We start from the raw sequence: 20,006 nt of genomic DNA, 5'->3' as shown, positions 1-20,006 counted from the left end.
ACTAAATTTAATCACCCGACGTGTTTGTTTTGGAGCCTCTGCTGAAATAACATGCAATAACAGTTCACGCTGAAGAAATCCTGACTGGGAGAAAAGCCCACTGTGACAACAGCGATCAACTTCATGACGACATCATAAAACTCTGCCTTTGCTTATGGTTTTGATTTAAAGGCAGGAAATTCTCCATTGTGTGTCTTAGATGGAGGAATGGATGTATTTCTTTAGATGTGGCAGCTGAAGCCCGACGTCCGTTCACATTTTCCCTAAAACGTGAAGGGAACGACCAGCATTGACACCCAATGCCAAACCTAACTGGGGAAAGTTCTATGTTTTGTTTATTCAAAAAGCAAAGGAGAAGCCACAGTGGCAAAGGCCATTTTGTTCTCGCAGTTAAATATTTTTCAACTTTGGCCGCTCATGCCGCTATTTCAAGAAGGTGATCCGAGAGGAAATAACCTGAGTGCAAATGCAGTGCACTCTAATGAATTAACTAATTGAAGCACAATTTTGCTGAACAAATCACACACCAACACACGTTATGTTGTCAATCAGGGAGATACTCATTTTAAAATTTTATAAAGATAGCCATGACTCCATCCACAGTTTCTTGCGTTTCTCAGCATAAAACATCGCACACAGAACAGCCATTAAATGATGACGATGAAAGTCCGCCTCCATGTCTGCTTGTATTCTGAAGTCACGTTAAATCACGCGAGTTTCTCTGAGAACTCCCTGAAAACTCCTCCCTGAAATCGCGTGACTAAACACCAAGTGCGTGGTCCCGCATCATGACTGGATCATCTAGTCCGTGCTTTTTTCGGGATTAAAACGTTGAAAGATAGGACAAGGATAGTCTTTATAATCTTTATATTATGTCTTTAGAATTTAGGTAATCAGTTTAATACAACGCAGATAAACTGCACTGCAAACAAACCTCCAGACGCCCAGGAAGCAGTTACTACTGTACAAAAGCCGAATATATCACTATAACAAAATCTAGTGTAACTAGTGTCACTTTATCACAGAAGCCATGTTTAATGTGGTAAACTTAAATGTTTCCCAATTTCACCACTTTCTTACAGCTTTTTTTTAAACTTGCTGGTGTTAACACAAGACCAAAATGTGTTGTTGTTGTTCATTCCACATCATTTCTAAACTGTGCGTGTGTCAACAAGGGTGACCAGAACCAGCACTGGTTAGTTTTACCTTGGTAATGAGAACCAGTGCAGCATACAGCCATACAGCCACCCATGCCTCGATTAATCAGTGCTTGTAAACGTCCATAGATGAAGAACAAAGGACCCTTGAGAGAAACTTTACAACAGTGACCAGACATGATCTCACATGGTGCACAGAAACTTGAGAAGGAGACCACCCCAGGAACAACCCCCCCCCCAGCCTCTCTTGTCCTTCCCTTCTTTATCTGCTCCTCATCTCTCTGATGTGTTCGTCTGCCTGTGGTTCTTCTTCGTTGCTATTTCCTCAAGTTTACTCCTCCGTGATATGCATTCATGTGATGTTGTTAAAGCACTCCTGATGTTTTTACCATCTTTATCTCCCCACCCCCCCTCTCTCTATCTCTATCTCTCTCCCTCGTTCCTTTTAACACTTTAATAACTTGTTTTTTCAAGTGCTTTAAAATATGCTTATCTTATTGTGGCGACAAGTTATCTATAGTGTGGCCTTCATATACACACGCAGAGACACTTGGTAATGCTGCGAAGTAAAAGGCTGACGGATGAGTCCACGGCATAGGAATGTGAAGATAATCCAGGATAGTTTGTGCAGACAGAGAAGAGCCCCCCCCCCCCTCCCTCCCCATCTCAACATCTTTTCACTTGGCTAAGAGAGGGGCTGTCTTGGCAGGAAGCGTATATCAAACTTTAAAATTTATTGGCACCGCACTGACGAGCGTTCTGCATTGCGAGTCTCTTCCTTTGCCTTTTCTTTGACCTTGAGTTAGAGATCAGTCTCTGTTCTTCCATGCACTCTCTCTGATCCCTTCGACATCTCTAAGTCGGGCTAAAGTAGACTGCGTGTAGAAGTATGAAGTACAAACGACGGTGTGACTGAGAGTTATGGGGCCAGAGGCTGCTGTGCCCCCTCAGTGCTGCCATATGCACACTGAGAGGGGGGGGGGGCTATACTTAAAAGTGATTTGGAGAATTTTGCCCGACTTCCACCGCTGGTCTTTGTGCTTCAGTCGAGCCATTTGTCATTCCACTATAAGCACTTGGTCCTAAAAAGGATCGTGGGGAGTTTATTTTTATTTTGTGATAAACTCCAGCTGTAAAACCAGGCAGACAGTGAACATAACCCAGCATGTTAAGAAGCACTTTTGTTTGTCTTTGCTCCGCAATTAAAATTTATAGTCGGTCATTGCTTTCTTTGAGTAAGAAGTAGTAAGATTTTTAGGGTTAGGGTTACGGTACCTTTTACTTGGTAGGCGGGGACTGGGCTGTGTGCTCGATGGCTGCGGGCGTCGTTGAGATACATGGCGTGACGACATCGAACGCAACACAACAATGGAGGACATCCAGCAGCTGGTTGTTTTTCCTGCTTATATCGTATGAGAACAGATTGTGGGCGTTGAAGAAACACCAGACGCAAGGGAGCGACGCTTTTCTGTCGCCCAATCAGCCGAGTGTCGTGGGCGTCTGTACTCGTTTATTTTGGGACTATTCATAATGAAAACACGGCTTAAGTTTTTGGAGTCCGCTCTCAGTGGGTATCCACTGCCTATGGCCCAACTGGTCTGTGAATGTTTGACATATATGATCCAGCCAGTAGAGGCTTTTTTGAAGTGTTAAGTTAAATCCCTTACTCATACCCCACAACGATTTACGAGCATTCCCATCATTAAGTTGCTCATGTGAAATAAGCGAACTATACTCGGCAGTCGAGGGTGGTTGGACAATTTAATACAGTCATTAACATGCTCTAACTTGGATTATAGGTTTGTGGTTGGATTTTATGACACTGATCTTCCCCTAATAACAAAACTCCACGCTATGTTGTTTACACACTAACAGAGTGATTGCTTAATAGATGTCTGCGCCGATTGGCTAAATTCTGAGCATCTGTCACCGCGTCTTTCATGTGAAAACACTTCCAACATGAGCTTGCAGTGTGGTGAGTGGAAGCCTGCTGCCAAAATATGACTTCATGTCAGACGTGGGACTCTGAAGCACAATCATCTACTGTATCTAACTAGTTTGAGAATCGGGATGAAAGACTGCGTAGTGTGTGTTTTTAAAAAGATTTAGTTTCTCATTATTGCTCTGTTATTCATCAGTGGTGTTTTGTGCATGCCATGCTTGCGTCGTTGATGAATTCTCTGGCCAGTCTCAGTCATGTGAACATAATTTATTAGCCCTTTTGATATGGAGTGAAAGTGCAGCATTTGCTCATTAGCCCACATTCTTCCGTTGAACTAATTTAACTGCCCTGTGTGAGGTTTTGTTTTCGTCCTCTCTTACTCCCAGATTTTATCAGCTTAATGGAGGCGCTCAGGTATGCGGCTTTGATCTGTCTTTGGAACGTTTTCACATCGGCTCCACTTTAACAGCCAGTTGCGATTCCCAAGATGCATCACTGCCCCTGTGGCACCTTTGCATTACGCCGTGTGTGTGTGTGTGTGTGTGTGTGTGTGTGTGTGTGTGTGTGTGTGTGTGTGTGTGTGTGTGTGTGTGTGTGTGTGTGTGTGTGTGTGTGTGTGTGTGTGTGTGTGTGTGTGTGTGTGTGTGTGTGTGTGTGAACCATATCCAAGACGTCAAGAAACTCAGTCTAAACTTGTGTTATGTTGTTTGAATATATTCAGCGGGTTTTCCCGTCGCTAAGATCATGACATTTGCTTGCAGCTTAAAAAGGTTTGGATGGTGGAATGCCCCAATGGAGAATTATTATTCTGAATTGAAGTTAGTATGTGTCTTATTAGTCAAGAAGGATTAGTCCGTGTTCCTGTGGCCTGTGGCCTTGTTTTAATGACTCTGCTTTGACATTAAAGGACTCTGCGTATTGAGGTAATGACTTAGGCCCAACACCTTTTACCGCATTCATTTCCCACGTTCCTGCAAACTCGCGTCTTTTAGTATGTGCTAGGAGCACAGAGCCTGGATAATAATACTGATGTGTGACATCACAGCATCTTACGCTTTCATTTTGAGCACAAAGCCACGTCTGACCTTGTTTTTTTTTTAAAGTTTGAAACTTATTTAAGCTGCTGAATTATGTTTCTCATTTGCCTCATTTTTGATTCAGAGGGATCATTGCTGTCCTTTGTCCTTTGCAGCACGAGGGCTAAATTGGGTAACGCTAAACATACGAGTCTGACGAAAGACTGCTCGCCAAATGTCTTTTCCATTGTCACGCTGTCTCTTGCGCTTTACTTGTTTTTCTAACCGGCGTCTAGATGGAACAAAACGGCGTTCTCCACCTACGGTTGCAAACCGATTTGGAAACAGGAACCAATTATGAAACCTAAAAGGTATAAAAAAGTGGCTCTTTTTGTTCCTGGAGCAAAGTTGTTGTGTTGCATAAATCAGTTCTCCATTCCACAATGGATCGTTTGTTCATTTGAAAGCTCCACCGCAGACTCCTCTGTTTCCGACTCTTAAGATATTCCAGTTGAACATATTTATTCACAGGTCACAGTCTCAAATTAACACAAAGCCTGGATTCGAGTTACTATTAAACCACAATTCTGCTGTCTTCCCTTTTTCTCTTTTACTGCTCACATCTGAACCCTCCCCGCTTTTCCATGTTTCCCATGTTTCCCCCTGCCTTCGCTGCCTTCGCTCCCTTCGTCTCTCCTCCGCCCTCCATACGCTCACCATTTCTCCCACATGTGGAAAGCATTATATCCTGTCTGGTGGAGAGGGAGAGCAAACATCCCAGGCTGAGACTGAGGGCCGCTTGGGTAGGGGTAGGGGGCAGTCGGGAGGCCGTTACAATCCGAGTGGTGGTGACTCCACTCCCCAATGCTGTCGGGACAAAAGGGGTTCTTGTTTTTTTCAGACTCGCAGCATCAATAGTTAACTGCGTTAAACTCAAACAGACATCGGTTAAAAAAAGCTCTTTGTACAGGCCCATTTTGACTGAAAGATGATCTAAAGCATCTGTAGATGCGTTGGTCTATTGTTTTTTGTCTCTTATATCTTTACATTGCATATTTGAGCTGTGTGATATCGAGGCCCTGATTAGCCAACTTTCTTTTTTTTCCATGACAAACTTAGTTGCAGACAAATGAAATGGTTGATAATTGCCCGCTTACGTCGTTGTTTTGCTCTGTTGCTGGACAGTTTGGAAATGACTACAAACAGTCTGTTGCACGTCTAGGCTAGTATATTATGACGTTTTTAAGGTTATCCATTAGCTGAATAATCATTTCGATAATCGATGACTAGTCAACTATCAAAATTGTGTGAAGCTTTTTTAGAGGATCACCACTAAGCGCTATGTCTGAAAAATATTGGTTGTGTTTTCAAGCACGCTGCTTTAAATTACAATTAAATATAATTGCTCCGTCTTTGCTTCAGCATAAATACACAAGCTGCTGGACTCCCTTTTCATGGCGTTCTCAATGATGAGTTATGATTCTTGACAATTGGATTTAGGGACTGTGGTGTTCAGTGTTGCTTTTTCATGTGTTCAAGTTGCTCCACGTTGAAAAGCGATCACATGTGGTCAGTGTGACACAGTTGGTCTTGGACTTGTCGGATATTGAACAGGGTCCCGGGCTCGATTTTTATGGCACGAGGCTGGATGCCATAACAGCTGGCCGAAACCACCACCAAAACCACCACACCCTTACTGCCTGGATCACGTCCTACAGTACTAAACCGCTGTAAGTGTAGCTGTGTCCAGTTTTTAGTTTTTAGTCTGTCTGTATGACTTGTATTCTTTTTTTGAATGTACCAAACACAAAGAGAGAGCGCATCAAAGCATCTTCTTACACATCAATTAAAGTGTGATGTTAATACGCCAGATTATGTGATAACCTACACATGGTCCACTGGCACAATGACTGATGTTTTTATTATATAGATATTAAGCAGTTGTAGTTTGACACATGGTCAACATTAGGCTGAAATTTGTGATCATTTTTGTTTTTCTGTGAACCTTTTGATTCAGACTTTTACTTTTTAAATCCATTACAGTGTTAAGTCACATAAAAGCTGAATTATCAATGCAGCTAGAAATAGTATTAATGTCCACAAACACATAAATGTGGAACATTGAACATGGAGCACAGTGAAACAAGTTGGCTGTAGACAAACACACATCTCCCCCTACACAGTGTGTGGGCTGAGGCTTTGGAGTCAATGCCTCAGGTCGCCTGTTAGTTAGATTCAAGCAAATTAAATTGACCCCCATCATCCTCTAAATGCAGCAGTAGACAGTTGGCAGACGCTGGCGACGGTCAGTCATTTAATTAGCCAACTCTGCTCCACTGGGTCGAAACAGAGACGCACTTAATTAACCATGGTTTGACGTCTCTATGACTAAGATAGGGACATTTAACATTTGAGATTTGAAATGCCTCTTCCTGCTCAAACCTCCCTTCTGCTCCTGCTTTGTACGGAGCTGTGGTCACGACCTCTTTTGATTTATTCCTCCGAGCTAAAGTATGCTGTGGAAATCTACACCGATTGGCTTTGCTGATTTTTCGAATTCTCAAGACATTGACTTGCTTATCTTTATAAATAAGAACAAGTGAAGAGAGTTTCTGTGATCTCGATCCCCACCGGAGCTGTATGTCTTTCATGGGACTCCTAGTTCATAAAGGAGGACTTTCTTTGTAATTTGTTACGGTAACACACATGTGTTTTATATCTAAGAAACTAAAAAGCAGAGTTGTATTTCTGCCATTGCTTTTTAGTAAAGAGTGTATTATGATGACTTAATGAACTGAACCTCATTTACAGAAGGTCCTGTACTAAACGGAATGTTTACAGCCCAAAAAATCAAAATCAAGTCCTGTGTGTGAAAAACACCGAATGAACTGGCACCGATGTACTTTTTGTTAGATTTGGTTCATGTAAATGATTTTAAATCCAGATCTTTTTGAATTTTGTGACACGACCTCACAGCTGGCTTCCATTTGGACAACTATTCAACACTAGTACATTATCATACGCTCTCACAAATGTGTTTCTCATATTGAAGCAGAAGCACAATCTTCGACTGTTAATGAGGATCATTTCAGCACCATGGATATAAGCATAAATATATTTGATAATAAAACAAAAAAAAAAGTCTGTGAAAAGACTGTAGGGAATCACACATCAATTCGTTTTTGTAATTGATAGAAAACACAGTGAAACCCTCTCAGTTACCTCAGTTTGTTGTTCTGTGTTCATGCACCACATTCATCCCCGCAGAAACATTGATTAGCACAATCTTTTCTGTTCTTCTTCCCCTCGCTTGTGTGTTATGGCAACTCTAAGCTGCAGGTGCAATTATTTCAGACCAAAAATACAGAAACATTATACTCGTTCTCTCTCTGTGTCCTTTTGTTTTTTCCACTCCCGCGTGCCTCGTTTCCTCACTCCTGCTTTGTAGCTTTCTGTAAAATCGAAAATAGGAGCGTAAGGTTTGCAATGAAGACATGGCAAAGGGTACACACACACACACACACACACACACACACACACACACACACACACACACACACACACACACACACACACACACATCAGAAGTGTGTAGCTCTAATACCATATGCTTAGCTTCAGCCCTTTGTAGTGCAATGAGGGGGGGGAGTATAGAAGGGAGGAGAGAGGCCGAGCTGTATACCAGCAGCATGGAGGATGCAGTAGTTACTGTCCCTTGGGCTTGATGCTTTTATCTGTCAGTTGTTTTGAAACCAATCTCTGAGGCCCTACAGCTGCACACATTTACACTGTGGGCTGTGTTGATGGGAAGTGTGTGTGTTTGTGTGTGTGTGTGTGTGTGTGAGAGATCTTCACATTAATTGTCATTTTTTTACAGTGACATTTGCAGTGTATTAGCTACACACTACACACACGAGGTAGGCACGTTTGTGTACACATATGTATTTGATTCACTTGGGTGAACATGCGCACACACACGCACGCACGCACGCACGCACGCACGCGCGCACGCACACCTTCAGGATGTGCCCCACCCATGTGATGCTCTTTTCACACCCTCCAGGGTTTTCTCATATAAATCCTTGAACCACTGCTCAACAAGCCCTAAAGACAGGATTAGTCTGTGTGTGTGTGTGTGTGTGTGTGTGTGTGTTTGTTTGTCCGTTCTTGTACGTGTTGCCTACTGAGGACCTATTCTGGCATAAACACTGATCCTCCTATGTTGTCAGGACCAGTAGTCGCAAAAACCTGGTCCAAATGAGCCTCATTTCTGAGGAACTGATTCAGTTTAAGACGAATATATAAATCGTCAATGAGAATGTGTTTTTGTGTGTGTGTGTGTGTGTGTGTGCGCGCACGTGCATGCATGTCAGCCCCATTTTGACATATCCACCGTTTGAAGATGAGTGAATTGCTAATAAGCGTATTTCCAAGGTCAGTTCTTCCGCTGCAGTTTTCTCGCTTCCTCTCATCTCCCCTTCTTCGCTTGTTCACTTTTCCTTCTTTTCACTTCTTATTTTGAATCTCTGAGTTGTGCTCAATGGTTTTTTTTGTTTCTTTTTCACATTTTTTTTTTTCCAATGTGTGTCACCTCAGAATATACTCGTGTAACTCTGCCTCTGGGCTCATCATCAGTTACCCCTCTGGATTTTATGTAATGCTTCACTGAGAAAAGAGCCTCGTAAAAAGGAGACTCTTGGGGTAGTTTATGGCATCTGCGAGAGAGTGCCTGGCAGAAGAGCTGAAGAGGCAGACGCAATTAAATGGTTGGACATATATACGCATGGCGAGTTCCCTTTGATGGAGACATTTCTGAGAGATGCTGCAACAGGGTGAAACTGAAGGCTTTGTAAAGATGCTCCTGTTTGCGCTAAAGTTTAATCTTTTTTTTTATAACTGAAGAGATGGTGAAGTTATATGCTGGGAAAAAGTTTAGATTATAAAGCATTTCTAAAATACACAGCCAGATTAACCTAGAACAACCTTGAACAATAGCAACTAGTCGACTGATTTGTCTTTGAATATCGGGGCTGTCCATAGTGACACACAAGGCCCCTTCTTTGTGATACAATACAACGGTTCAATATCCAGACAAGTAAACATTTATCTATGGTCTGTCTTCCAATCGGCACTTTGTGTCTGCACATTTTAAAAATTAAAACTGTTAAAACTAAACATTTAATACAAATAAGTTCATTTGTACCCACAGGTAGATTTGCCGCAGCATGATGACGGTAATCTAAAAATCAACTTTGTCCAATAAAAAAATGATAGTTTCAACACAGAACAAACATGTGTAAACTTGCATAAATAATAACGACCATTGATACCATTATTGAACAACATAAAAACAGTAATCTGTCTGATTCCTGAGTCTTCTTTGAATTACAACAAGTGAACTACAGGCCCGAGAAACCACTTAACAGTTGGTGCTCCCTCTGCGTTTGATCAATTCTTATGAACTATTCCTCTGAGGTCAAGGACTAACCCTCCTCTCCTTGAAGAGGAGTCCGTACAACAGCGCGTCTTCACGTGCAGCTAACGTTGTTGTTGCTGTTGATATGGCAACACACAGGATGTGACGCCGTAGTCTGGGGGAGGTGACCGTGCTCGTACAGCACTCGCATCTTGACGTGGAAACCGGAGACGTCAATACCACGTGTAAATGCACGTGGTGAAGCGCTATCGGATCGCTATCTGATCCTAATGCCAGGTGTAAAAGGGAGCCAATGAGACGACGGCTTGCGCTCGGTGATCGTTGGACAGGAGTCTGAACGCGGCTCTTGTGAGCGTAGCTGCCTGTTTGTTCCCAGAGTATGTTAAACGTGTGTTTTTACGGCGCTGCCTCAGACCTGGCTTCAGGAACAAAACAGACTTTTGATATTATTAAAGAGCTGCGTGTAGCGATCCAACAGGAGTGTCCTCGACAAGCTGTCGCTGTAAAATGATTTTATTTTACAACATGATGAATGAAGCCAGGGCTTCATAAAGCCATTGCTTCAGGAAAATATGGGAGTTTCCTGCTGCTTTCATGAGTTATACAGCTGGGGAATATATATATATATACACATATATACATATTTCCTACTCCTTTTATAGTTGTGAATCATACCAACTTTTTTTTTTTTTTTTCCTTACCATGTGCTGCGATTGTCATGGTGGACATCGAATGAGCAACTCAAATGTTTAGTTTTTGAGACTTGTGGTGTTTGGAGTAGTTTTCACAAGCCGCGTAGCTCTCTACCTGGCCTCCGCGCTGTTGTGTTTGTGTCTGTGTACGTTTCACTGTTTGATTATGGGTCAGGAGAGGCCACAAGCCCACAGTGGCTCAGGCAGCCTCAGGCCTCTCAGGTTTCAGAGCAGAGCATTCCTCCCTGGCTGCTCCATAGCTGTGAAAACCGCAAAGCAGCTCCAACAACAAACACTTGAGGCACTGGGGGATAGACAGCTAACCTGTGGCTAATCAACAACAGGAGTTTTTTTCCCCTCCCTCTTTAGTATTAGTTCCCTGCTTTTTCCATAGCGCTGCCGCATGACTGAAGACGAGACCTTTCTTCATTTGCATGCCGAGTTCTCCCCACTTTTTCCCTTTCCTTTGTTTGGGCAGTGTTTGGAGAGAGGACATGGTTCCTGCAAGTAGTGGCAGCTCTGTTTGTATGTGTATGTATGTATGTGTGTGTGTGTGTGTGTGTGTGTGTGTGTGTGTGTTCATGTTTATTTGACAGTTCCACAGCTTGGACCTGCTGTTTTTTCCACTAAGAAGGGTGTGGAACAGTAGACTGTCTAGGTTGGCTTTTGCACTTTGCAAATAACTCTGCAGTGAAATATGCAACTGTGTGTGTGTGCGTTTGTGCGAGCAATAACAGCATTACAAACCTGTTTGTGTAGTCAGTGAAATAAAAGCAGTGCATACCATAATAGCAGCATTAAAACTGAGCACTTTCAGTTGGAGGCCGTCAGCACTGTGTTTGTGTTTATTAGACATGATCACATTACATTTGATGCTTTATCCACAAGAATGTAGGCCACACAGTGTAACGGTGGCCAAGAAGAGGCCACTGTGAAGAGATTTCTGCAAACAGTTGCATGTTTGTTTGCGTCGTGTTGTTGCCCGACTTTTTATCTCTATGTATCAGTGGGTTTATTGTGTTGAAGATACACATTTATTTCAAGTGGAGCAGCCAAGATTAATAAGTTAACCCTCTTATGACCACCATGATGTTCAGGCCGCCTGGATGTAGTTTGATTTTATGGCTGTAGAATTGTTGGGAAAAAAAAAAAAGTTCAATGAGTGAGTGCTTCTGCCCCTTTTTCCAAGATAACTTTGACTTTCAATATCTGGCAGTTATTCAACCGTTACTGAGAAGCTGACGTCACAAACGCGTGACACGCTAGTGAATCTTGTCTGTGATTAGACGCTCGGTCTGCGGAAGTCCTGAGGGGTTATGTAATGACGAGTATATTGGAGCAAAGCTCTATTTCTCTGCTTACTGGTATCTATCCATCCATCATCTACCGCTTTATCCTCCACATAAGGGTTGTGGGGGCGGGGCCAATCCCGGCAGACAAAGGGCGAAAGGCGGGGTTCACCCTGGACAGGTCGCCAGTCCATAGTTTTTTAATTTTCTAGATATCACAAAACAGTCTAGGTGTTCTAGTAATGATCAGTTATTGTCATATTCATTCATCGTCATTAATAGTTTGTCTTAATATGAATGTGAACCTATTGGGACTAGAGAAGACAAAGATCTAAGCTGGTGAAAGCTCAGGTTCTCCTGTTGTGTGCTGTTTTTTTGAAGGACTCACTCGTGTTGCCCTTTGATTATTTGAAACCGATTCTACTTTGAGAGACAAATCAGCCAAGGGTTACTTGGATGTGGTTAATGGCGACCTCTGGAATGTGTCTAACAAAGGGTGAGGACAGGCGGCAGGAAACGGTTGTTGCAGGAACCCTGGCAATTTAGGGCTTTGTGTGTAGTTGGGCGGCTTAAAGTGAAACACCTGCGGCCTACCTGCTGCCTCAAAACAAACATTAGTTTTACTCTGTTTGTAGCTGCCACATGGCTCTGCTGCCTGTGTTTAGGAAAGAGTGTGTTTGTGTGTGTGTGTGTGTGTGTGTCAGAGAAACAATATTTTGCTGATGGGACCCCAGAGACCATTTGAGCAGGTGTGTGTGCATGTTTGTGTGTGTGTGTGTTTTTTCTAGTGCTCTCAGAGCGCTGAGGTCACACCACGACTAATTTTCTCCATATTTCAATAATGCACTGTTTTGCTTCCTGGTCTCTTAATATTATAAATCAAGGGGTAATAAAACGCTTCAGTCTGGAAGGTGGATGGGGGGAAAAATGTGGCATTACTTTGTGATCCAGTCTCATGCAAACCATTTTTTATTTTTTTTTGTTATTACTGATCTTGATCCAGACTCCAGACAAGTGACTCATTACCCTCCCCCAAACTGATGGAAACGACAGAACGGTACTGTCTGGGTCCACGGCTTGGTTGTTTTAGAAGATGGACAGTTTTATCATTCTCTCAGGAGGAATAGTAAAACGCACCAGGACTGATGCCGACGTCTGCCTTTACTCTAGTAACTTAGATTCAGGCAAATCCCTGTGTGTCTGCTGTGTAATTCTCGTACATAATCTTATTTTAACACCCACAAAACAGAGCAACATGTTCTTTTAATCTTGTGCCCTGATGCTTGATTCATAAAAATACCATGAATATGGTTTGCTCATTATTCATGTTGGTTGTTTGTTTGTTTGTTTTTGCATTCACTAAGGTTACACAAAAAGGGATTTGCTGACTTGGTGGAGCGCTGGAGTTTCTCAGTGGTTTGAAATGCTTGTTAAACCTGAATCAAAACAATAACTCTCCATCCAGGACTTGCAGTTTTTAAGCACATACTTGTATTTGCACGAGTAAGCTTTAGCCGTCCCAGTGAGTTTGGGTGAGTCCAATCACAGTTTTATCACAGTGTGCTTGTTCCTCGTCCTGCCAAGTACAGTATAATGGAATAACCCTGGAAGACTATTCGTGGGTCGCGCCAATGATAAATTGATTGGATGAGATTGCTTTTTATACACAGTCCGCAACACCACATTTTATTTCCACCTAATTTGACAACTATGGTTCCAAGTGTGTGACATGCACCAAAGAAAAAGAATCCACCTGCAGGAGCAAAAACTGCCAATACTGCCTGTGCCTCCAGTGATGTGTTTCAGTAAAAGGATGTAAATCCCCAGCGTTGCTTTTCATCTAACCTCACTGCCTCTGCTTTGTCCCATCTCTGTCTCTCTACAGAGGATTTTCAACTCGTTCGTGTACACAGAGAAGACATCAAACGGAGAGACGGAAGTGCAGCAGGTGAGTTACAAAGGCTCTCTCTCTCTCTCTCTCTCTCTCTCTCTCTCTCTCTCTATGTGTGTGTAGCTGTAGTAGTTGTGGTTGTATTACTGTGTGTGAATGTGGGTTTTAATAATCCCGCACACGCACGGGGACATTGGCCATCATAGGAAAATGTGTGTTTATTAAAATTCTGAGCCGCTGTCTCATAAGCTTTGAAGTTCTGTTTTTTTCACTCTCCACTCACTGCAGAGCTGCAGTCTGTCAGACAGAATAAGACTTGAAGGAGAGAAAGGTTTCCTTTTTTTGGAAACAAACATGTCAGTGCCAGAACTGTGAGATTTGTTTTAAATGACCCCCCGAATCCCCAAAATATCACGTGTGCCGAATCAGTCAAGATTTTGTTTACGCATTGGCATCCGTGTGTGTGTGTTTGTGTAATATGGATATTGGCAGTGTGACAGTAAACAACAGACTGGTAAACAGCCACGAGCAAGAACAGACAAGTCGATGTTTGTTTGCGTGGCTCCTGTGACTGTGTGAGTCAGAGCATGCGTGTGACACATGTGATGGAGGGAGCTCGTATTGCTCTTATTGTTGCTCACTATCTTGCATTAACTTGGGCGTCCAGGCTATAGAATGGGAGTCCTCATCGTGCAAGACTCGATTTTTAGAGGTCCGGCGTCGATTTAACCCCCCGCTACACAGAAACCTAAGAAGGATAAAGTCTGGAGAGTTGTACTGCACTCGCATGGATTTGATGTGTTTTAATGAGGCCTGATTCCAGTGCAGCACTGGCTTAATTCATTATGGATCCTTTTTTGAAGGAGATTCATTATTTGATATTCACAGACAGCTCAGTGGGCAGCCCATACATTCTGTCCAATGCCCTTCTGAGGCAAACATCAATTAATCCGAACGACAGCTCTGGCATAGTTGGCTTGCTCTTTTTCTCTGGGCAGAGTGGCCGTGTCCCCGAGCCAAAGCCAGTGCATCTGCAGAGGAAGAGAGAGCTGGATGAGTAAGAGAGAGAGAGGAGAGCAGCCAGAGAGCTGCTGAGTAGAGTAGTACTGGCTTCTCTGACAAGTTTCTCCTCTTGAAATTCATAATTCAGACACAGGCATCCTTGCCTTTTTCTCTCTCTGAGTCAGTCCCTTTGTGTTTCCCGAATGTCATCTCCTTGTTTCGCTCACTGGTGTGTGCTGTCACTGCTGTGGGTAACTTAAATTAAAACGGCTGACTGCATCCATGGATTCATGCCGGTGCATTGTCTCCTTGTTTTTACAGTGCATCACGTACATTTGTTTAAAAAAAAAAAGAAAAGAAGAAAAAATATAATGGATAATGTTTATAAATCCACATCCATCTACAGATGACATCAGATTTCAGTGGAATCCAGTTACCGACTGTATGTAGATCAGAACTGGGTTGCAAAAAGGTCCTAACATTTGCAGCAGTCTTGAATTTCAGCCTGTTTCAGCTCAGTCCTCCCCACAAGGTGACACCTACGACGCTAAAGGAAAACCCATGGAAAATACATTTTCTTGCTTTATGAAATCATACATAGTAAGTACATCACCCCAAAAACAGCCCTTAACAAACCAGTCCATACTGAAACTTCTCTAACTCAGTCAATGGATGAATTTATCCGAGTAGAAGCAAAGTATGTCAGGTTTCCAGAGATTCTTGAGTGTGCAGCACAGAGCGTTGTTTGTCCCCGATCCAAACTAAGACGTACCATTAACATTACTGCGAGTGATTGTGGTGGAAGACTTGACGAACCTTAAGAAAAAAAAAAAAAAAAAAAAACTCCCATTCCACCCATTCTGTTCACTCCAGTCCTGCGGCCGAGTTGACGGTACTGGGTGTTAGAAACCCTCCATGCTGGTTGGATTGGTCAGAGAGTGGAGAGAGTATGTGGTTAATCTCCACAGTGCAGGTTGGCTTTGGCTGCACTGCGGCAGACTGTAACCTTAGCTTTAACTTGCATAGCTCAAGGTTTCTGGTTTCTCTGAAGTCACTCTGTTCAAAGTTTTGGGTCTTTTCTCCTCGCTGTGGAAACACTCGTCAGCTGAACACTGGCCCATTTCCTCCCTTTTTTTTTTAATACGACGTTCATTGCAGCTAATTGCCATACTGCTGTGCATTGAGGAGTACTGTGCCGGGGCGATGTGTACAATATTTGTTTGTGTACGTCTGTGTGAGAGCATGCACGGGTCAGTGTCTCGATGTGTGAGTGTGTGTGTGTGTGTTCCTCGTGGTGCAGTAATTGTGGGGTGTGTCTCAGGTCCCTGTTAAACCCCTAATAGGAATAGCGAGTGGTTGATTAGGTGCACAAGCGGTCAGTGGGTCGCGGTACATTTCCCCGCTCCTGGCTTGAATCACAGCCCTTTACAGGCATAGGTAATTATGGGATGTGAACAAAGGGGGTCCAGTTACTGTGGAAATAAGGCTTTTCCGCGTTCATTGGTGAAAGTAGGTGACTTTAAATGGCTTTGGAAAACATATTCCTCTATGGTTTTTCCACTGAGAAAATGTGTCAGAGTTCATTAAGACATTTGTTTTAAGACAGACGTATAGTGTTAATCTATACTATAAGCGGCAGTAGGCAGGATCAGTAGAAGTAGAACTATTGTTGAGTTTCATCAGCAGGTTGGAATATTAATGTCTTCAGTCCTTTTGTTCCTCACACCAGATGAGCACTCAGTGGAAATATCTCCATCTCTGAAACTGTTGATATTTACACATATTTTTTCACTCCGTGTCCAACTCTCTTTTTTTAGCTCTTTCATTTATTAGGTTTTTTTGCAGCATAGGCAGTTTTTTCCAGGTGTTAGATAACTGATTTTCCTACCCAAGTGGCCTATACACAGTCTTTAATAATATACTTTAATAGAACAGCCAATAGGAATTCTCACTCTCTGAACGCCCCTGTGATCGGTTAAATCCTCCCATCATACACTAGATTTTGTAAAGGCTTTAGATGCAGCCTAAAGGTGCACACGTGTCATTCACTCTCAAATCACTTGATTTACAGTATGAACAGTTATTGTGGAATTATACAACTTACAAAAACACCAAGAAATGTATGTGTGTAACTGCCAATGATTACTACACAATTTGTGTAAAATGGTGGATCAAGTGAAAACTTTCAAGTAAAGAGAGTTAAAAGAAGGGAACTCAGCTTGGGTCTTAGATTTGGGTTCCCCACGGTCCCATCTAGCATGGTTTTCAGGGTGTTTATTCACACACAGTGCAAGATCACACATCTGTTTTCTGTTGCGTGTGCGCGGGTTAATAATGTCCTCCAGGAGGCCACAACAGCGCTGGTTATTGGTTTATCCCAAGAGGCTGGAGCCCCAGTTTGAAAGAGCACTGTGAGATGTGTGCTCAACCAGAACCTATTTCTTCACAGCAAGAAAAAGACAAAGCATAATGCATGTCTGGTCCCAGTAAACACAACTGCATTTGTTTAGAAAACTTCCTGCTGCCTGGTCACTGAGCCTCTTAAAGACACATAAACGTCGAAAACAGGACATCTGACCCAAAGTGTGTCGTCTTGGATTTAAGGTTTAAATCACTTCCTGTAAGCATATACAGATAGTGGACGGTGCTCTGTGAGATACAATCACCAAACAAGGACACTGCATGGAATCACTTAAATATTCCTTGTGCTCCACCTTCCCCAGCTTTTTCTGTATTGTGTCCCCGTGTTGTAGTTCTGCGTAGATTTAACATTTTTAAATGATGAAGCGTGCTGCGTGGTAGGAATAGAGCAGTTAATGTTCTCCAGCCTCAGGCATCCATCATCCTGCTCTGGGTCCAAAAGTGATGTATTTCACACTCTGTGCCGCCTGAAGACTGGCCACGTTTTGATGTCATTTAACACCTTTTAAATAATAACTTGTTTGTGCAGAACTGTGCGAGGACTATGATGGTTTTTAGGTTCCTCCAGGGTTTAGTGTTTCACTATTTGAACTGTGCGACAGATCTTTTTTTATATAGCTTGGTTATATGTACAGCATGTTTTCCTTGGTCAAACTGTGTGTGTATAATAAATGTCTGTGTTTTTTTTTTGTGTGTGCAGTTGGCCAAGAAGATTCGGGAGAAGTTCAACCGCTACCTGGATGTAGTGAACAGGAACAAACAGGTGGTGGAAGCCTCGTACACCGCCCACCTTACCTCTCCTCTCACTGCAATACAGGACTGCTGCTCCATACCAGCTTCAATGATGGAGTGAGTAACTTTTTCCAATAATGTACTTTTACACTTTCTCTTTCATGCTCTTATAAATATTTCTCCACGGGGAATAACTCCACCTCCCACTGTTGGCACTTCCTCAGAACTCCAACATAAGCCATAAACCAGAGGTCACATAGTGCCAGTGCAGGGGATGCTCAGCCATCAAAATAATCTTTGTGACATTATTTGAAGGTTGAAATCCTTCCATTGTGCTAAAGTTAGACCTTTGATTAAATATTGATTAGGAGATATTAGGATTTCACAGGTGATGACTTAAAGTCTAGACGTGGTCAAAAAGACGACCTACTTGGCAAAGGAAATTACATTTAAACCGCGAAACCTCGCGTGCAGGATAAGAGCGGTCGAAAATGGACGGATGGAAAAGAAATTCAAAAAACCTCGAGGAGATTATCTTTATTGCCATGTTTTTCTTTCTGCTCACGAGCAGCATTTGAAACTCCACTAAAAAAAAAAAGTATTGTTTTGAAAACAAATCGTGTAATAGGTCTGTGGCACTGTGCAGTTTGGGAAAATAACCGTCCTTTGGCTGAGGTTTGTGCTCTCTCCTGTAAAAACCTCCTCACCTTGCGCAAAACAAACATCGCTCCAAATTCACGGGATTCATTTCACCGTGTTCCTGACAAACGTCATTTAGGGACCGGATCTAGCCAAAGGGTGCTGGCCTGTTTTATTTTTAACCTGGATGTGAAATTTAATATTTCAGATTTAAATCCTGTGCGGGTGGATTTTAATATTTCCCCAGTTGACTTGCGTTTTATCCAGTCACAAACTCCAGCAGGCAAACACAGTTCAAAGCTGAGGGGGAGAGGGAGAGAGAGAGAGAGAGAGAGCTGCTTTCAGCTCTAATCTACAGAGCAGCAGCTGTCTCCACCCGTCATCCCCTCTCTCCATTTCTGTCTGTCTGTCTCCCCTTTATCAGCAGATGTAACCAGTTACTGCTCTCTGAAGTTTCTGTGCCGCAGACTTCACAGGCTGCAAGGTCACCTGTCTTTCCTTTACTTGTGCAGGAAGGGAGCGGGGGGCACTGTCCACCTGTAGCCAAGCCATGCACATGACATACTTGTACATACATACATACATAGAGGCTTTGTTCACACGCAAACAAGCTGTGTTTATGTTGCAGTTTGGAATCCACGGATTTACAGCTTTGAGAGAGAGACTGAGGGGAGAAACTGCAGAGAAAATGATTATATAAGGTCTTGGTTGGAAAGATGGAATGACACAGAGGGAGTTGGTGGTGGGGTTGAACATACCAAACTGGAGCAGCCTCTGATAGATCCCTGCACTTCAAAGGATCTTCCTCAGTAGGAGAAAAAGCACAGAGCTCTCTCTCCCTCTCTCTCACTCTCTCGGTTTCATTTTTTGGCTTTATGAGGGATTGTGGTGTTCTTTACTGCGAGTACAATTATTTAGTTTTCTCTGCAATCTGTATCAGGGAAGCGAACTAAAAGTTTCTCTCTGGCTTTAAGTTTGTGGAATGTCGATTGTCTTGCCATTGAAACTAAGTTTTGATAAGCTGCGAAATTTAACGTGATAAATGTTCAGATTCAATTTGTCATTTGGTGAAAAGTCCATGCAGCTAAATCTGGTCACTTTGCAGCCATTTTGGTAACTCCTCCAAATCGGCTCAACTCAGCTCGACTCTTGTTTTTCATGCTTTTCCATTAGTGATGGTACCTGGTGCTTTTTGTAGTACCAGCTCTGGTGAGGTTCCAAGCGATCAGTTAAAAAGACTTGAAGAATCCCTGAAAACATGCGTTCATCTCCAACATTTATCAAAGTAATTTCTAAAATCTCAGTATTAAACAGAGGAGTCACATATTTAGGGACTGCACTGCTAAAAGCCGGCAATCGTGATCCGAATCACAACCCGTTCAGCTGTATTTTAGTTCAGTGCTCCGGTCATGCAGCAAGTACTGAACAGATCTTTTTAATGAACTGATTCTAATGATTCAGTTCACTGAAAACAACTGCTTTGCTCGTCACTAGTGTGTCTGTGACGCCACGGCACTTTCGTGCAGCCGTGCTATGACGACCTGGAAAATGACACGACTGGTACCAAGCCGAGTAGTCGTGCTAGATAGAGATGTATGTATTAGCTTCTTCCTCGTCCCTGCTTGTTCACACACACACTTGATTTGCAAAAACACATTAGCCTTGACATGAACACATGTTTGTATGTAGGTGTACATGTGAAAGAATTGGAGTGAGCCCTCAATTAAGATGGGACTAATCTTTGTGGAGTTCATTTCCCCGTGCCCTTCTTTAGTCTCACGCATCAGC

General features: G+C 42.8%; 1 protein-coding gene across 1 annotated transcript in view; it reads left to right on the top strand.

Moving 5' to 3' along the window:
* cachd1 (cache domain containing 1) overlaps positions 1-20,006 on the top strand; it is a 72,881-nt gene that overhangs the window by 14,234 nt on the left and 38,641 nt on the right. The window contains exons 2-3 of the mRNA XM_058638296.1: positions 13,419-13,481; positions 17,548-17,696. Coding sequence (XP_058494279.1) covers positions 13,419-13,481; positions 17,548-17,696 — 212 coding nt within the window. The remainder of the gene's footprint in view (positions 1-13,418; positions 13,482-17,547; positions 17,697-20,006) is intronic.

Source organism: Solea solea, chromosome 9 (assembly GCF_958295425.1).
Source record: "Solea solea chromosome 9, fSolSol10.1, whole genome shotgun sequence".
NCBI classification, from domain to species: domain Eukaryota; kingdom Metazoa; phylum Chordata; class Actinopteri; order Pleuronectiformes; family Soleidae; genus Solea; species Solea solea.
The sequence above is the reverse complement of the archived record's forward strand: the minus strand, read 5'-3'. Positions and strand labels throughout refer to the sequence as shown.